This window comes from Rattus norvegicus, chromosome 2 (genome assembly GCF_036323735.1).
Source record: "Rattus norvegicus strain BN/NHsdMcwi chromosome 2, GRCr8, whole genome shotgun sequence".
Lineage (NCBI taxonomy): Eukaryota > Metazoa > Chordata > Mammalia > Rodentia > Muridae > Rattus > Rattus norvegicus.
Genome location: NC_086020.1, coordinates 86,736,069 through 86,756,122, shown reverse-complemented (window position 1 = coordinate 86,756,122; position 20,054 = coordinate 86,736,069). Strand labels below are relative to the sequence as shown.

Genomic DNA, 20,054 nt, shown 5'->3' with positions numbered 1-20,054 from the left:
GTTTCTAGAAATTTTTTAGAAGTTATAAGCAATAATTCCGTATAGTTAGAGAAATTGAAAGCCAGAGACCATAAGTATTCAAAGCTACCTCTATGTCCAATGAGGTGTCTCATTTCAAAGCATTCCAAAGTGAGCTGGCTCCTGGAACCAACACATACCTATACTTCCACACCACCACATAGTCCCACAATCCTGTTATTCATGTAGATACCATGAAAGCCAGAAGAGATCCATACCTTCTCTATTAAACCTCTATACCCTCAGTTTGCAAGTCATGACACAAGCCACTGACACCTCCTGCTGTCCATTGGCCCTTTCTATACACCTTCCCCTAATAGGACAGACAATGATTGTCTAAGTGCAGGTCACAGAAGGAAGACAAGATATGATCCCATCTGCTATCTGAACACACCAACAAATTCCGTTCAGGGTAATGAGACCCAAGTTTCTGATACATCATCTACTACCTGCTGCCTGTTGCGATAACCCACCCATTCATAGATCAATAATGTAAATGCCGCTAGCCTAAAGAAAGAGATGCCCATAAACATACAAGAAGCCTATAGAACTCCAAATAGATAGAACCATAAAAGAAATTCCTCCCATCACAAAATAGTCAAAACACCAAATGCACAAAACAAAACAAAAAAAGAATGTTAAAAACAGTAAGGGGAAAAGGTCAAGTAACATGTAAAGGCAGACCTATCAGAATTATACCAGCTTTCTCACCAGAGACTATGTAAGCTAAAAGATCCTTGACAGACGTCATACAGACACTAAGAGAAAAAAATTCCAGCCTAGGCTCTAATATCCAGCAAAACTATCAATCAATGTAGATGGAGAAACCAAGATATTCAAGAACAAAACCAAATTTACACAATATCTCTCCAAAAATTCAGCCCTACAAAAGATAATACATAAAAACAATCTAACACAAGGAGGGAAACTATACATGACAAAAAGCAAGAAAGTACTCTCCTTGCAACAAAACCAAGAGAAGAGAGCCACACAAACATAATTTCACCTCTAACAACAAAAATAACAGGAAACAACAATCATTATTCCTTAATATCTCTTAACATCAATGGACTCAATTTCCTAATATAAATATATAGACTAACAGATGGATACAAAAAGAGGACCCAGTATTTTGTTGCATAAAAGAACATACTTTAGTGACAAAGACAGATACTGCATCAGATTCAAAGCCTGAAAAACAAATTTCTGGGCAAATGGTCACAAGAAACAAGCTGGAGTAGCCATTCTACCATTGAATAAAATTGACTTTCAACCACAAGTTTTCTAAAATATAAGGAAGGACACTTCATATTCATCAAAGAAAATAATCCAGCAAGATGACCTCTTAATCCGGGATATCTATGCTTCAAATGCATGGGTACCTACGTTCATAAAAGAAACCATACTAAAATTCAAAGCACACATTGCATCTCACAAGTAATGGGAGATTTCAACACCCCACTCTCATCAATGGACAGATCACAGAAATAGAAACTAAACAGAGACACACTGAAACTAAGAGAAGTTGTGATCCAAATGGATTTAACACACACACACACACACACACACACACACACACACACACACACGAACATTTCATCCTAAAAAAAGATAATGTGCCTTATGATCAGCACCACATACTACCTTTTCCAAAATTGACCATACAATCAGTCACAAAACAGGCCTCAACAGATACAGGAAGATTGAAATAATCATTTGCATCCTATCAGATGACCACAGAGTAAGGCTGGTCTTCAATAACAACACAAACAAGAGTAAGCCCATATACACACAGAAGTTGAACAATTATTCTACTCAATAATGACTTGGTCTAGGAAGAAATAAAAAAGAAATAAAAAGTGTTTTAAAATTTTATGAAAATGAGGAACAGCATACCCAAATTTATGGGAAACAATGAAAGCAGTGCTAAGAGGAAAACTCAGCTCTGATTGCCTCAAAAAAGGAATTGGAGAGCTTGCAGCTTGACACTAGCAGCTTGGTGGCACACCTAAAAGCTCCAGAACAAAAAGAAACAAATACCCCCAAAAGGAGTAGACAGCAGGAAATAATCAAACTTGGCTGAAGTCAACCAACATGAAACAAATAGAATTATACAAAGAATCAACAAAACCATGAGCTGGTTCTTTGAGAAAAACAGTAACATAGATAAACCCTCACTCAGAATCACCAGATGGTAAGAGAGTGTATCCAAATTTTAAAAAGTTAAAAATGAAAAGGGAGCTATAACAACAGAATCTGAGGAAATTTTAAAAAATCATTAGATCTGTTTATATTCAACAAAACTGGAAAATTTGAATGCAATAAACAAATTTCTAGACAGATACTATACAACAACTTTAAATCAGGATCAGAGATAGCACCCAAACAGTCCCATAACTTTTAAAATAACAGAAGCATTTATTAAAATTCTCCCAACCAATAAGAGTCCAGGACCAGATTGGCTTAGTAGAGATTTCTATCAGATCTTCATAGAAGACATAATACCAATACCGTCCAAACTACTGCACAAATTAGAAACCCAGGATATAGTACCACATTCCTTCTATGAAGCCACAATTTAGTTTATATTTAAACCACACAAAGACCCAACAAAGAAAGAGAACTTCAGACAAATTTCGCTTAAGTATATCGACGCAAAAATACACAATAAAATTCTCACAAACTGAATCCAAGAACTCATCAAAATGATCATCTAACATGATCAAGTAGGCTTCATCACAGGGATACAGGGATGGTTTAACATACAGAAACCCATAGTCTAATCTGCTGTATAAAAAAATCACACAGAAAAAAAAAATGACCATCTCATTAGATGTGAGAGGGTATTTGACAAAAATCAGTATCACTTCATGTTAAAAGTCTTGGAATGATTAGGAATTCAAGGCCCATACCTAAACACAGTAAAAGCAATATACAGCAAACCAGTAGCCAACATTAAACTAAATGGTGATAAATTTGAAGCAATCCCACGAAAATCAGACACTAGACAAGGCTGCTCAGTCTCTTCCTACTTAATCAATATAGTACTTGAAGTCCCCTCCATAACAACCAGAGAACAAAAGGAGGTCAAAAGGATACAAATTGGAAAAGAAAATGTCAAAATATCACTATTTGCAGATGATGTGATAATACAATTAAGTGTCCCCGTAAATTTCACCAGAGAATTTCTTAACCTGACAATCAAGTTCAACAAAGTGACTGATTCTAAAACTAACTAAAACAAATCAGGAACTATTCTCTACTTAAAGGATAAACAGGCTGAGACAGAAATTAGGAAAATGACATCCTTCAGAATAGTCACAAATAACATAAAATACCTCAATATGAATTGAGCCAAGCAAGTGAAATATCTGTATAACAATGACTTCAAGTCTCTGTAGAAAGACTTTGAAGAAGATCTCAGAAGACAGAAAGATCTTCCATGATCATGGATTGGCAGGATTAATATAGTACAATATTATATGGGCCATTTTTCCCATAGAAATCTGCAGAAACAAAGAAATCTTCATAAAAGTTCCAATGCAATTTTTCATAGAGTTAGAAAGATCAATTTGTAAATTCATTTGGAATAACAAAACAATAAAGAGGAAATTGAAATCTATCCTCAAAAATAAAAGAGTTTCTGGAGAAAATCACTATCTCTGACCTGAAGATATATCACAAAGCAATAGTAATAAAAATTGGTATGGTATTGGTATACAGACTCACAGATAGATAAATGGAATACAATTGAGGACTCAGAAATGAACTCACATACCTATGGTCACTTGATCTTTAACAAAGGAGCTAAAACCATCCATTGGAAAAAGGATATAATTTTCAGCAAATAGTGCTGGTTCAACTGGAAATCGTCATGTAGAAGAATGCACATCAATCCATTCTCATCACCCTATACAAAGCTCAAGCCCAAATGGTTCTAGGACCACAACATAAAACCAGATACATTCAAAGTAACAGAAGGAAAATTGTGGAAGATCATGGGCACTGGGGGGAAATTTCCTGAAAAGAACACCAGTGCCTTATGCTCTACAATCAAGAATCAACAAATGGACTTCATAAAATTGCAAAACTTCATTAAGGAAGAAGACACTGTCATCAGGACAAAGGGGCAACCAACAAGTAGTAAAAGATCTTCAACAAGTCTAGATCTGATAGAGGGTTAATATCTAATACATACAAGAACTCAAGAAGTTAGGCTCCGAAGAGTCAAAGAACCATATTAAAAAGTGGAGTACATTCTTGTCCTTATGGGTTGCAAGCCCCTTCAGCTCTTTCAATCCTTCCAGTAATTCCCCCAAAGATGGTCCTGTTCTCAGTTCAGTGGTTTGTTGCTAGCATTCACATCTATATTTGACATTCTCTGGATGTGTCTCTCAGAAGAGATCTATATCCGGTCTCTTTCAGCATTCACCTTTTAGCTTCATCAATCTTATCTAATTTTGGTGGCAATATACATAAGGGCCACTTGTGGAGCAGGCTCTGAATGGTCATTCCTTCAGTCTCTGCTCTAGACTTTGCCTCCATATTCCCACCTATGTATATTTTTGATCCCCCTGTAAAGAAGTGGGAACATCCACATTTTGGTCATCCTTCTTCTTGAGCTTCCTGTGGTCTGTGGATTGCATCTTGTGTAATTCGAGTTTTGGGGCAAATATATGAACAACAATGCTAACCAATCAGAGCTTCCAGGAATTAAGCCACTACCCAAAGACTATACATGAACTGACCCAGGACTCCAACTGCATATGTAGCAGAGAATAGCCTTGTTAGGGCACCAGTGGAAGGGGAAGCCCTTAGTCCTGCCAAAGTTGGACCCAGTGCAGGTGATAGATGGGGAGAAAAGGGGGGTAGATGGAGGGGAACACCTGTATGGGGGACAGGGAGGGGATAGGGGGCTTATGAGCAGGAAATCAGGAAGGGAATAACATTTGAAATTTAAATATATATATATATACATATATATAATAAAAATGATGTAAAAATAAAAAATTAAAAAATAAAATGTTCCAAAAATAATATTATATATTATTAAAAGAGAAAGTCTAGACCCAGAACTGCAGGCAATACTGAGACTGCAAGGCAGGACAGACTGCCACTTCTGTCCACCTTTGCCCACATCCCTTGGCCCAAGAGGAAACTGCATAGTGCCTTTGTGTAGAGGGCCGTAATAACATTCGCCACCACAAGATGGCGCTGGCTTCCACTGCACCCCACGTGGAAAGCCAGAATAGCTTTCGCCATTACAAGATGGCGCTGGCCTCCGCCGCGCCAGCCAACTTCCTTTCAGGAAGTTAACTGTGTGCGCATGTGCAAGAGTGCCTTCGTGCCAGGTCTTTGCCCACTCTGGGGCGTGCCTAATGAGATCATGGGTAAGCAACCAATCAGGTGTGGATGCGCCGCGCTAGGGTGTATATAAGCCACGCCATGCTGGCGCCCCGCCGCCCTCTTTTTAATAAAGAATAAGCATTTTGGCTACAGAAGGATTCGTGTGTTCCCACGTATTCTTGCTGGCGAGAGACAGCGCGGGACATCTGGCGCCGAGAACCCAGGACGCCACGCCATCGCCAGGCGCAGAGAGGGGGTCTTCGGTCTGTGGAAGGAATCCAGAACTGTACTGTTTAAAAGGTAGCCCCTGAGAGACATGCTAAGTCTTGATCTGTTCCACTTCACTCCCCTGCTAGATGCGGCGGAAGTTTTTGTTATCGTTTTAGCAGCCTTCATGCTTTCTCTATTGGCCTTTGAGTTTCTGGCTGCTGCCAGACAGCGTCAGAGGTCGCATGGGAGCCACCCAGCTGTGGTAGAAAGGCGGAGAGCGCTGGGGGAGGTGCAGGATGGCATGTCAGAAACAGGGTGGGGTAAAAAATTAAAGATCTCAAGGAAAAAAGATAAAAATAAGCAGACAGTCCCTTCCAAAGACTTCAGATCTGCGGAGATGAGAGATTGGGGAAAAAACGCCCCGGGAGAGATGAAACAGAGAAAGGAGAAAAAAGTCTTGAAAAGGAGAAGTCTTTATCCGGTAAAGAAATTAAAGGCTTCAGAGCTTGATAGCTCAGAGACAGACGAGCTTAGCTCCTCTGAGGAAGAGGATTTAGAAGATGAGGCAGCTCGCTATGAAGAAGAGCTTCACAGAGTCATACTGATCAGATTTGATAGAGGTAGACTGCCTGAAAATTTATTCAGGAGAATCAAACAAAAGGACATCTCAACGCCCATGCACAGCTTGATAGAGTTAATGTAATTGGGTTATGAGTGGAAATATTCAGGACTGTGTTTCACTTCCATACCATTTGTGAATGTCAGTCGTGCTGCTCAGATATCCCGTAATATATCTCAGTATCTTACAGGAATTTGGTTTCAACACGTTGATGGACTAGTCCAGGAATTGAGACAATCCATCATCCAGATCAACTCCACTCGAGTGGATGGTCACCGTGGAAGTGGTGGGAAAGGGGAAATCCTACCTCTCTGCTGACACCATCTAGTTTTTCCTCTTTGTCTATTGTCTGTCCTTGATACACCAAGCTGTCCCTGTATGTCAGTTTATGTCTGTGGTTTTTGTTTCTTGTTGCTTAAATGTTTTATGTTTCATGTTCAAAAGAAAAAATGGTAAAAACTTTATCTGTCAATCGTTCACATCTTGATTTGGTTTTAACTCGTTTCAAAAAGGAACAAATGAATAAAAAGCAGTTTCAATCAGTCCTTGGAGCCCTGTATCTGTAGCCAGGAGTCTAGGTCAGCTGCAGAAGCTGCCTGGGGATGAGCGTCTGCATGAGCTGATTATTAGACTTAGCAGGTGACAAGGTGCTTCTCTTAAAATCGCAGCTAGAAAAGTCATAATGGTGTTTGGTCTAAATATTAAAGATATGTGTAGCCACTTCAATTTTGTTTCTCATTGGTTTTAAATGTATAAATATGCTCTACATGCCTTGGTTATGGACTATTGGCTTTTAAGTTATTGGATATGGTTAAAAAAGGTATAATATTGGTAACAGAAAGTTGACATAAAGCTGGTAATTTGGATGAAGTCATTCTAGACAACATGTGGCATGAGCCAACCTGGGGAAACAGGTCTAAATTGAGATAATATTTTTATGGAACTCTTATTCTAGAAACCAGGTATCTAAAAGAATTTAGGACAGTGTCTCTTTGTTGAGGTACTGGAGACTACACCATCGTGCGTTCATATATAGAAATTGACAGTCAAACTTTGTAACATGAAAGATAGACTGGAGACTGGATTTTGGAGACTAGATTGTTGGAGGTTGAGTTTTGCTTTCCAAAGTTGTGGTTTTCCCTGAAGTTACTGTATTTTGATGCTGATTCCACTGCCCCAAGAACAGCTGCCTAGTCAGTACTCAGCACTCAGGTGACTTTCCAAAATTGTGGCTGTGCTCTGGTGTTACAAGGAGAACTGAAAGATTGTGATTAAGGATTGCCAGTGTTACATTGACTAACTCAAACTTATTTTTAATTAAGAAAAAATCAAACAGGTAGAGATTGTTACAGGATTTACAAAGGATTGATGAGGTTTTAGAACTTGTGAGAGCACTACAGCCAGTTTGCTTACTCCAACTGCCATTTCAAGATAGATTTAGAGGATTGATTTTGAGTTTTCACTTCGTGAGCTTGCTTATAATTTTAGAGAGCCCATAAAGTGATATCATTAAGAATGGCTAACAGCCTTATATTATGTAATTTTGTTGCTTCTTCAATGTAAGAAGTTAGAACTTCAAATCTTTCAGTGTATATGGAAATTTTTACTACAAATCTTTGGAGAGTAGCTGTTACACTACTCCAGAAAAGAATATTTGAAACTAATTTTAAGCTTCTAAGGATATGTTAATTGGCTAAGTACCTCACCTTACCAGAGGACTTAGGTCTTTGTTATCCACATTGGATATAAAGCTTCAGTTGTGTTAATACAGAATTGTAGGCTAGAATCATGGAAATATTTTAAAAAAAGAAACCTGGTAAAACATACCTTATTCCAAACAACAATTAAATTGGTTATTACAAAATACTGATATTTGGCCTATTACTTAAACAAATTTTTCAGACAAAGTTGATAATTTTACTCTTTACATGCTTTTGTATTTAGTGTAAATTTGTACATGCTACCCATAAAAAATGTGCTTACTCCACTACCTAAAGACTATACATGGACTGACCCTGGACTCTGACCCCATAGGTAGCAATGAATATCCTAGTAAGAGCACCAGTGGAAGGGGAAGCCCTGGGTCCTGCTAAGACTGAACCCCCAGTGAACTAGACTATGGGGGGAGGGCGGCAATGGGGGGAGGGTTGGGAGGGGAACACCCACAAGGAAGGGGAGGGGGTAGGGGGATGTTTGCCCGGAAACCGGGAAAGGGAATAACACTTGAAATGTATATAAGAAATACTCAAGTTAATAAAAAAAAATGTGCTTACTGTATTTATAGGTGGTTCATCACTTTTTTATTCTCTTGAGTTTCTGTTGCTTCAACAGATTATTAAATTCCGTGGTTTAGCCACTGTTTTTAAATCAAGCTTTCAATTCACATGCTGATAGCCAATGTGTGGCTTGTGGTTTACAATTGATTTCAATTACTTAGTGATTTATTAGAGACAGGTTTTCTACTTGAAATTAGTGAGTGATGATTTCAGTGTGAATTGTCTGACAACTCACTGTCCTTTCTGTGCTCTGGCTCAGACAACTAAACAAAACCATAGACCCAGCTCTTTAAAATGGAGTTTTTTAATAGGGTTGATATGAAAAGAGGAAGACTCCATTTGCTTACTTTCAATTCCCAGCCTCACCCTGCCAGCTCAGAGATTTCTAGTACAACTGAATCTAGACAATATTTACAGGTTTTGACATTTCTAATTAATGCTTATGTTTAGGTAAATAAAGCTGGTGAGGGACTGGAGAGATGGCTTAGTGGTTAAAGAGCACTAAGTACTGTTACTTTATAGGACATTAAGAACTCAAACTGGATTGCCTAGACTCCTTAACAAAGGAGGACAATGATACCAGACAGATTATAGGCCTTACATAAGAACAATTAGTCGTTCTTGCACCAGGCCCTCCTGGACACTGCCATGCTCCCGTCTTGATGATAATAGACTGAACCTCTGAACTTACCCGGTGAGAGAGAGACCCAACCGCCTGGTCAGGTGGGCACTCCTGAGGCTGCAGAGCGGAAGAGACCACCAACACTGCTCACCCCTGCCCACATCCCTGGCCCAAGAGGAAACTGTATAAGGCCTCTGGGCTCCCGTGGGGGAGGGCCCAGGAGCGGCAGGACCCCTGCGCCTGAGACACTGCCGGAACCTGAAAGAAACAGACCGGATAAACAGTTCTCTGCACCCAAATCCCATGGGAGGGAGAGCTAAACCTTCAGAGAGGCAGACAAGCCTGGGAAACCAGAAGAGACTGCTCCCTGCACACACATCTCGAACGCCAGAGGAAAAAGCCAAAGACCATCTGGAACCCTGGTGCACTGAAGCTCCCGGAAGGGGCGGCACAGGTCTTCCTGGTTGCTGCCGCTGCAGAGAGCCCGTGGGCAGCACCCCATGAGCGAACTTGAGCCTCGGGACCACAGGTAAGACCAAAATTTCTGCTGCAAGAAAGCTGCCTGGTGAACTCAAGACACAGGCCCACAGGAACAGCTGAAGACCTGTAGAGAGGAAAAACTACACGCCCGAAAGCAGAACACTCTGTCCCCATAACTGACTAAAAGAGAGGAAAACAGGTCTACAGCACTCCTGACACACAGGCTTATAGGACAGTCTAGCCACTGTCAGAAATAGCAGAACAAAGTAACACTAGAGATAATCTGATGGCGAGAGGCAAGCACAGGAACACAAGCAACAGAAACCAAGACTACATGGCATCATCGGAGCCCAATTCTCCCACCAAAGCAAACACGGAATATCCAAACACACCAGAAAAGCAAGATCTAGTTTCAAAATCATATGTGATCATGATGCTGGAGGACTTCAAGAAAGACATGAAGAACTCCCTTAGAGAACAAGTAGAAGCCTACAGAGAGGAATCGCAAAAATGCCTGAAAGAATTCCAGGAAAACATAAATAAACAAGTAGAAGCCCATAGAGAGAAGACACAAAAATCCATGAAAGAATTCCAGGAAAACACAATCAAACAGTTGAAGGAATTAAAAATGGAAATAGAAGCAATCAAGAAAGAACACATGGAAACAACCCTGGATATAGAAAACCAAAAGAAGAGACAAGGAGCTGTAGATACAAGCTTCACCAACAGAATACAAGAGATGGAAGAGAGAATCTCAGGAGCAGAAGATTCCATAGAAATCATTGACTCAACTGTCAAAGATAATGTAAAGCGGAAAAAGCTACTGGTCCAAAACATACAGGAAATCCAGGACTCAATGAGAAGATCAAACCTAAGGATAATAGGTATAAAAGAGAGTGAAGACTCCCAGCTCAAAGGACCAGTAAATATCTTCAACAAAATCATAGAAGAAAACTTCCCTAACCTAAAAAAAGAGATACCCATAGACATACAAGAAGCCTACAGAACTCCAAATAGATTGGACCAGAAAAGAAACACCTCCCGTCACATAATTGTCAAAACACCAAACACACAAAATAAAGAAAGAATATTAAAAGCAGTAAGGGAAAAAGGTCAAGTAACATATAAAGGGAGACCTATCAGAATCACACCAGACTTCTCGCCAGAAACTATGAAGGCCAGAAGATCCTGGACTGATGTCATACAGACCCTAAGAGAACACAAATGCCAGCCCAGGTTACTGTATCCAGCAAAACTCTCAATTAACATTGATGGAGAAACCAAGATATTCCATGACAAAACCAAATTTACACAATATCTTTCTACAAATCCAGCACTACAAAGGATAATAAATGGTAAAACCCAACATAAGGAGGCAAGCTATACCCTAGAAGAAGCAAGAAACTAATCGTCTTGGCAACAAAACAAAGAGAATGAAAGCACACAAACATAACCTCACATCCAAATATGAATATAAAGGGAAACAATAATCACTATTCCTTAATATCTCTCAATGTCAATGGCCTCAACTCCCCAATAAAAAGACATAGATTAACAAACTGGATACGCAACGAGGACCCTGCAGTCTGCTGCCTACAGGAAACACACCTCAGAGACAAAGAGAGACACTACCTCAGAGGGAAAGGCTGGAAAACAACTTTCCAAGCAAATGGTCAGAAGAAGCAAGCTGGAGTAGCCATTCTAATATCAAATAAAATCAATTTCCAACTAAAAGTCATCAAAAAAGATAAGGAAGGACACTTCATATTCATCAAAGGAAAAATCCACCAAGATGAACTCTCAATCCTAAATATCTATGCCCCAAATACAAGGGCACCTACATACGTAAAAGAAACCTTACTAAAGCTCAAAACACACATTGCACCTCACACAATAATAGTGGGAGATTTCAACACCCCACTCTCATCAATGGACAGATCATGGAAACAGAAATTAAACAGTGATGTCGACAGACTAAGAGAAGTCATGAGCCAAATGGACTTAACGGATATTTATAGAACATTCTATCCTAAAGCAAAAGGATATACCTTCTTCTCAGCTCCTCATGGTACTTTCTCCAAAATTGACCATATAATTGGTCAAAAAACGGGCCTCAACAGGTACAGAAAGATAGAAATAATCCCATGCGTGCTATCAGACCACCACGGCCTAAAACTGGTCTTCAATAACAATAAGGGAAGAATGCCCACATATACGTGGAAATTGAACAATGCTCTACTCAATGATAACCTGGTCAAGGAAGAAATAAAGAAAGAAATTAAAAACTTTTTAGAATTTAATGAAAATGAAGATACAACATACTCAAACTTATGGGACACAATGAAAGCTGTGCTAAGAGGAAAACTCATAGCGCTGAGTGCCTGCAGAAAGAAACAGGAAAGAGCATATGTCAGCAGCTTGACAGCACACCTAAAAGCTCTAGAACAAAAAGAAGCAAATACACCCAGGAAGAGAAGAAGGCAGGAAATAATCAAACTCAGAGCTGAAATCAACCAAGTAGAAACAAAAAGGACCAGAAAAAGAATCAACAGAACCAAAAGTTGGTTCTTTGAGAAAATCAACAAGATAGATAAACCCTTAGCCAGACTAACGAGAGGACACAGAGAGTGCGTCCAAATTAACAAAATCAGAAATGAAAAGGGAGACATAACTACAGATTCAGAGGAAATTCAAAAAATCATCAGATCTTACTATAAAAACCTATATTCAACAAAATTTGAAAATCTTCAGGAAATGGACAATTTCCTAGACAGATACCAGGTATCGAAGTTAAATCAGGAACAGATAAACCTGTTAAACAACCCCATAACTCCTAAGGAAATAGAAGCAGTCATTAAAGGTCTCCCAACCAAAAAGAGCCCAGGTCCAACGGGTTTAGTGCAGAATTCTATCAAACCTTCATAGAAGACCTCATACCAATATTATCCAAACTATTCCACAAAATTGAAACAGATGGAGCCCTACCGAATTCCTTCTACGAAGCCACAATTACTCTTATACCTAAACCACACAAAGACCTAACAAAGAAAGAGAACTTCAGACCAATTTCCCTTATGAATATCGACGCAAAAATACTCAACAAAATTCTGGCAAACCGAATTCAAGAGCACATCAAAACAATCATCCACCATGATCAAGTAGGCTTCATCCCAGGCATGCAGGGATGGTTTAATATACGGAAAACCATCAACGTGATCCATTATATAAACAAACTGAAAGAACAGAACCACATGATCATTTCATTAGATGCTGAGAAAGCATTTGACAAAATTCAACACCCCTTCATGATAAAAGTCCTGGAAAGAATAGGAATTCAAGGCCCATACCTAAACATAGTAAAAGCCATATACAGCAAACCAGTTGCTAACATTAAACTAAATGGAGAGAAACTTGAAGCAATCCCACTAAAATCAGGGACTAGACAAGGCTGCCCACTCTCTCCCTACTTATTCAATATAGTTCTTGAAGTTCTAGCCAGAGCAATCAGACAACAAAAGGAGATCAAGGGGATACAGATTGGAAAAGAAGAGGTCAAAATATCACTATTTGCAGATGACATGATAGTATATTTAAGTGATCCCAAAAGTTCCACCAGAGAACTACTAAAGCTGATAAACAACTTCAGCAAAGTGGCTGGGTATAAAATTAACTCAAATAAATCAGTTGCCTTCCTCTATACAAAAGAGAAACAAGCCGAGAAAGAAATTAGGGAAACGACACCCTTCATAATAGACCCAAATAATATAAAGTACCTCGGTGTGACTTTAACCAAGCAAATAAAAGATCTGTACAATAAGAACTTCAAGACACTGAGGAAAGAAATTGAAGAAGACCTCAGAAGATGGAAAGATCTCCCATGCTCATGGATTGGCAGGATTAATATAGTAAAAATGGCCATTTTACCAAAAGCAATCTAAAGATTCAATGCAATCCCCATCAAAATACCAATCCAATTCTTCAAAGAGTTAGACAGAACAATTTGCAAATTCATCTGTAATAACAAAAAACCCAGGATAGCTAAAGCTATCCTCAACAATAAAAGGACTTCAGGGGGAATCACTATCCCTGAACTCAAGCAGTATTACAGAGCAATAGTGATAAAAACTGCATGGTATTGGTACAGAGACAGACAGATAGACCGATGGAATAGAATTGAAGACCCAGAAATGAACCCACACACCTATGGTCACTTGATTTTTGACAAAGGAGCCAAAACCATCCAATGGAAAAAAGATAGCATTTTCAGCAAATGGTGCTGGTTCAACTGGAGGGCAACATGTAGAAGAAAGCAGATCGATCCATGCTTATCACCCTGTACAAAGCTTAAGTCGAAATGGATCAAGGACCTCCACATCAAACCAGACACACTCAAACTAATAGAAGAAAAACTAGGGAAGCATCTGGAACACATGGGCACTGGAAAAAATTTCCTGAACAAAACACCAATGGCTTATGCTCTAAGATCAAGAATCGACAAATGGGATCTCATAAAACTGCAAAGCTTCTGTAAGGCAAAGGACACTGTGGTTAGGACAAAACGGCAACCAACAGATTGGAAAAGATCTTTACCAATCCTACAACAGATAGAGGCCTTATATCCAAAATATACAAAGAACTCAAGAAGTTAGACCGCAGGGAAACAAATAACCCTATTAAAAAATGGGGTTCAGAGCTAAACAAAGAATTCACAGCTGAGGAATGCCGAATGGCTGAGAAACACTTAAAGAAATGTTCAACATCTTTAGTCATAAGGGAAATGCAAATCAAAACAACCCTGAGATTTCACCTCACACCAGTGAGAATGGCTAAGATCAAAAACTCAGGTGACAGCAGATGCTGGCGAGAATGTGCAGAAAGAGGAACACTCCTCCATTGTTGCTGGGATTGCAGACTGGTAAAACCATTCTGGAAATCAGTCTGGAGGTTCCTCAGAAAATTGGACATTGAACTGCCTGAGGATCCAGCTATACCTCTCTTGGGCATATACCCAAAAGATGCCTCAACATATAAAAGAGACACGTGCTCCACTATGTTCATCGCAGCCTTATTTATAATAGCCAGAAGCTGGAAAGAACCCAGATGCCCTTCAACAGAGGAATGGATACAGAAAATGTGGTACATCTACACAATGGAATATTACTCAGCTATCAAAAACAATGCCTTTATGAAATTCATAGGCAAATGGTTGGAACTGGAAAATATCATCCTGAGTGAGCTAACCCAATCACAGAAAGACATACATGGTATGCACTCATTGATAAGTGGCTATTAGCCCAAATGCTTGAATTACCCTAGATCCCTAGAACAAACGAAACTCAAGACGGATGATCAAAATGTGAATGCTTCACTCCTTCTTTAAATGAGGAAAAAGAATACCCTTGGCAGGGAAGGGAGAGGCAAAGATTAAAACAGAGAGTGAAGGAACACCCATTCAGAGCCTGCCCCTCATGTGGCCCATACATATACAGCCACCCAATTAGACAAGATGGATGAAGCAAAGAAGTGCAGACCGACAGGAGCCGGATGTAGATCGCTCCTGAGAGACACAGCCAGAATACAGCAAATACAGAGGCGAATGCCAGCAGCAAACCACTGAACTGAGAATAGGTCCCCTATTGAAGGAATCAGAGAAAGAACTGGAAGAGCTTGAAGGGGCTCGAGACCCCAAAAGTACAACAATGCCAAGCAATCAGAGCTTCCAGGGACTAAGCCACTACCTAAAGACTATACATGGACTGACCCTGGACTCTGACCCTATAGGTAGCAATGAATATCCTAGTAAGAGCACCAGTGGAAGGGGAAGCCCTGGGTCCTGCTAAGACTGAACCACCAGTGAACTAGTCTATGGGGGGAGGGCGGCAATGGGGGGAGGGTTGGGAGGGGAACACCCATAAGGAAGGGGAGGGGGGAGGGGGATGTTTGCCCGGAAACCGGGAAAGGGAATAACACTCGAAATGTATATAAGAAATACTCAAGTTAATAAAAAAAAAAGTTTTTAACATATGTTTAAGCATGTATATTTTAACTTAAATAATTAAGGGAAATGCCAAAGTACATCATTATTCCCTTTTCTTAATTTCTTTTAATATATTACCTAAAAGGAGCATACTAGAATTCTTTTATTCTTTTATAATCATCCTGAGATAGATATTATATCATTAAAAACTCATTCTGTATCTCTGGCATTTGACATAGGTTACATTAATATTTAAAAGAAAATAGATAATAAGTTAGGGGAAATGTAATTGAAAATGTAAGTGACCCTTAGATGTATAGATAAATTTTTATCAATAAAGTGAATTTTTCAAGAAAAAAAAAAAGAACAATTAGTCAAAAAAATCTCATTCTTTATATATCCAAAACAATAATGCTAGAGACAATAATTTGGTATACAAGTCAATTTATAAATACAAGTGCTCAGTGTCCTCAATTTAATCCTCGAGGACTTACCTTAATAAATAATATCTTTACTATATCTTAATAAATAAAAAGGGGGAGTTATCCCTGTATGCTAAATAATGCTCCTTTTATTTCAATTTTAAAATTTGGGTGCCAAGGAAACCTTGAGTGTTTATGGCACCCTACAAATAGGCATACTTCTGCCTAGGTAAAATAGAAAGATCCACATATTGACATGATCCTGTCCAGATATTTTATATAGGGAAGAGGGAATGTTTGTGTTTTTTCTACAGGATGCTACAAGAGTGTGCCAGCTGCCTGAGTGGCTGGTGAGACTTGCTGATCCTGGTTGCATAAAGATTCAGCTCTCCTGGTTCGGGTCCCTGGAGTCATTCCTCTGCCCTGAGAGGAAGATGGAAGATTCCCCCTCATCTTTTGTCATCACAGAGATTTTGGCATTGCTGAGTATTCTTGCTGGCGAGAGACAGTGCGGGACACCTTTGGACACAGGAAAATAGGAGCAGTCAGCTGCAGGAGCCCCACAATCCAGATCTGTTCTTGGATCTGAACTTAACTGGTCCCTGCACCCAAATCCCAATGATGAGGAGAGCTAGACCCTCAGAGGTGCAGACACCCCTGAGAACTGAGAGAAGACTACTCTCTGCTAACATTCCCGACTCAAAAGGAAAATTACTAGCGCCATCTGTGCTAGAAGAGTGCAAATAAATCCATAATTATCTCCCTGTACAAAGCTTGAGTCCAAGTGTATCAAGAACCTCTGCATCAAACCAGACCACTCAAACTAATAGAAGAAAAAGTGAGGAAGAGTCTCAAACACGTGGGCACTGGAGAAATTTCCTGAACAGAACACCAATGGCTTGTGCTCTAAGATCAAGAATTGACAAATGGAATCTCATAAAGATGTGAAGCTTCTGTAAGGTAAAGAACACTGCCATTAGGACAAAATGGCAACCAATAGATTGGGAAAATATCTTTACCAATCCTACAACCGATAGAGGGCTAATATCAAATATATACAAAGAACTCATGAAGTTAGACTCCAGAGAGCCAAATAGCCCTATTAAAAATGGGGTACAGAGCTAAACAAAGAATTCACAGCAGAGAAATATTGAATGGCTGAGCAGCACCTAATGAAATGTCCAACCTCCTTAGTCATCAGGGAAATACAAACCAAAACAACACTGAGATTCCACCTCACACCAGTCAGAATGGCTATGATCAAAAACTCAGATGACAGCAGATGCTGGTGAGGATGTGGAGAAAGTGGAACACTCCTCCATTGTTAGTGGGATTTCAAACTGGTACAACCACTCTGGAAATCAGTCTGGAGGTTCCTCAGAAAATTGGACATTGCACTAACTGACCACACAGCTATACCTTCCCTGGGCATATACCAAAAAGATGCTCCAACATACATCAAAGACACATGCTCCACTATGTTCATAGCAGCCTTATTTATAATAGCCAGAAGCTGGAAAGAACCCGGATGTCCTTCAATAGAGGAATGGATACAGAAAATGTGGTACATCTACACAATCGAGTACTAATCTGCTATTAAAAGCCATAACTTCATGCAATTCATAGGCAAATGGATGGAAATGTGAAATATCATCCTTAGTGAGGTAACCAAATCACAGAAAAACACACATGGTATGCACTCACTCATAAGTGGATATTAGCCCAAAAGGTGAAATTACCCAAGAAGATACAATCAAAAAACTACATGAAGCTCAAGAAGAAAGACAACCAATTTGCAGATTCTTCAATCACTCTTAAAAGGGGGACAAAACATATTCATAGGAGGAGATATGCAGACAAAGTTTGGAGCAGAGACAAAAGGAATGCCATTCAGAACCTGGCACACCTGGGTATCCAGCCCATATACATAAAGCCAGCAACCCCAGAAAATATTGCTGATGCCAAGAATTATATGCTGACAGGAGACAGATATAGCTATCTCCTGAGAAGTTCTGCCAGCACATGACAAATACAGAGGCAAATGCCAGCAGCAAACCATTGAACTAAGCATTTGTCCCCATTGGAGTAGTTAAGGAAAGGATTGAAGGAGCCAAAGGGACTTGCAACCCCATTTGAACAATTATACCAACCAATCAGAGCTTCCCAGAACTAAACCAATACCCAAAGAGTACACATAGACAGACCCATGTCTCCAGCTGCCCATGTAGCAGACGATGGCTTTGTTGGGCACCATTGGGAGAAGCAGCCATTGGTTCTGCCAAGGCAGAACCACACATTGTAGGGGACTGTCAGGGTGAGGAGACTGTAAGGAGTGGGTAGTAGGGGAGAGGAAAAGCATCATAGAAGGAGGAGGAGGGTAAATGGGATAGGGAGTTTTTGGATGGGAACCCAGGAAAGGGAATAGCATTTGAAATACAAATAAACAATATCCAATAATTTTTTTCAAAAAAAGGAGAAAAATGATCATAGGCCCTAAGCAATCTGCTGTCCCTGGGGTACCTCCATTCTCCTTCTATCTCTCCCCCTACCTTCATGAGACATGCAGATCGTGAACTAGACAGGTAAGCTTCCATTCATTCTTCCATCTTTCCTGTTTGCTGAGCCCTCTGGTCCAAGCCAAGCTGTGCTAAGGAGCTGATATCTCAGTGGGACCTTACTCTACTGCTACCTCTACCTCTCCAACCCCCAACCCCCTCACTTTCTCCAGAGCTGTAGATCATGAACCATAGAGGTAATCTTCCCTTTCTCCACTAATCTTGTCTGCTCTATGAACCTCTTGGGCCACACCAAGTTACTCTGAGCAGCCTGTTGTCCCAAGGGACCTCCATTCTTCTGTCATCGCTCCTACCTTCACCAGACCGGAGACTTATGAACACACAGATTAGCTTCACTTCCCCCACCCATCTTCCCTGATTTCTGAGCCCTCTGGACCAAGCCAAATCCTCTAGGAGAAGCTGAAGGGGTTTGCAACCCCATAGGAAGAACATCAGTATCAACAAATGAATGTCCCATACCCAAGAGCTCCCAAAGACTTAACCACTCTCCAAAGAATACACATCGAGGGACCCATGGCTCCAGCTGCTTATTTTGCAGAGGACTGCCTTATCTGACATTTATGGGAAGGGAGCCCTTTGGTACTGCAGAGGCTTGATGCCACAGTGTAGGGGAATGCTAGTGTGATGAGGTGGGAGTGGGTGGGTGGTGAGTGAGGGAGCACCATCATAGAAACATAGGGATGGGGCTGGGATAGGGGTTTTTCAGAGGGGAAAGTGGGAAGGGGGATCACATTTAAAATGTAAATGAGTAAAATAAATTTTAAAAAAGGAAAAAGAAAAGAAAAACCTGATAACATACAGGAACCATGTAGAATATTACTAACACCATTTGACACAAACAGAAGAAACTAAAGCTCACTGGAGAGGGTCCAGAAGATCAGGGATGTGTGGTAAACTGTTATGGATGAATCATTTACACTCTATTTATCAAAGCTATAACTCCACATCCCATTTCAGGCAGTGCTCAGAATTCCAGATCTATTATGTGAGAGAATATTCTGACCTTCTCTGCTGTGACAGTTCAGGTAACTAACTGGAGTCCTTCATTTTCAATGGTAAGAATAGCTCAGAGACAGGGGGATGATTCTATTCTTGGGGCATGCTTACCTTTAAGTTCCAGAAGCAGGATCAAGAGCAGGGCACTGTGAAGTATGTGGGCCGAGGAATGTAGGAGAAGCATTGTTGGGGTTAAGGAACCTTTTGTGGTCAGAATCAGTTCTCATGAGGTCCCAGTTTCTTAAACGTAGAGAAAGGAAGTATTGTAACTTAGTATGCATAAGGGTCATGTCAGTGTTTCATGAAAACAGGAACTATACTGCATATTTTGAAATAGATATTCAATGTTCCATGCAGCTGCAAGAGAAGAGTTCATATTTATTAATTTTTTAGAGGGGCTCAGATGTGCGTAACATAATCCTTTCTCTTTCTCTTGAGTATGAACTGAAGCAATATTGTCTCAAGTATCTTGTCTTAGAATCCAGTACGAAAGAATGTTTCCCAAACACCTA

The 20,054-nt window shown here is 40.0% G+C and overlaps 1 protein-coding gene across 4 annotated transcripts in view; it reads right to left on the bottom strand.

The window, feature by feature from the left end:
* The window catches only part of LOC100909964 (tyrosine-protein phosphatase non-receptor type substrate 1-like), a 38,379-nt gene extending 18,569 nt beyond the window's left edge, over positions 1 to 19,810 (bottom strand). For all 4 annotated transcript variants that reach the window (XR_005500773.2, XM_003751228.6, XM_008769504.4 and 1 more), the window contains exon 1: positions 19,654 to 19,810. Coding sequence is in view for 3 of the 4 variants with exons in the window: in XM_003751228.6 (XP_003751276.1) it covers positions 19,654 to 19,726 (73 nt within the window). In the remaining variant the exon portion in view is untranslated. The remainder of the gene's footprint in view (positions 1 to 19,653) is intronic.
* Positions 19,811 to 20,054: the final 244 nt, after the last annotated feature.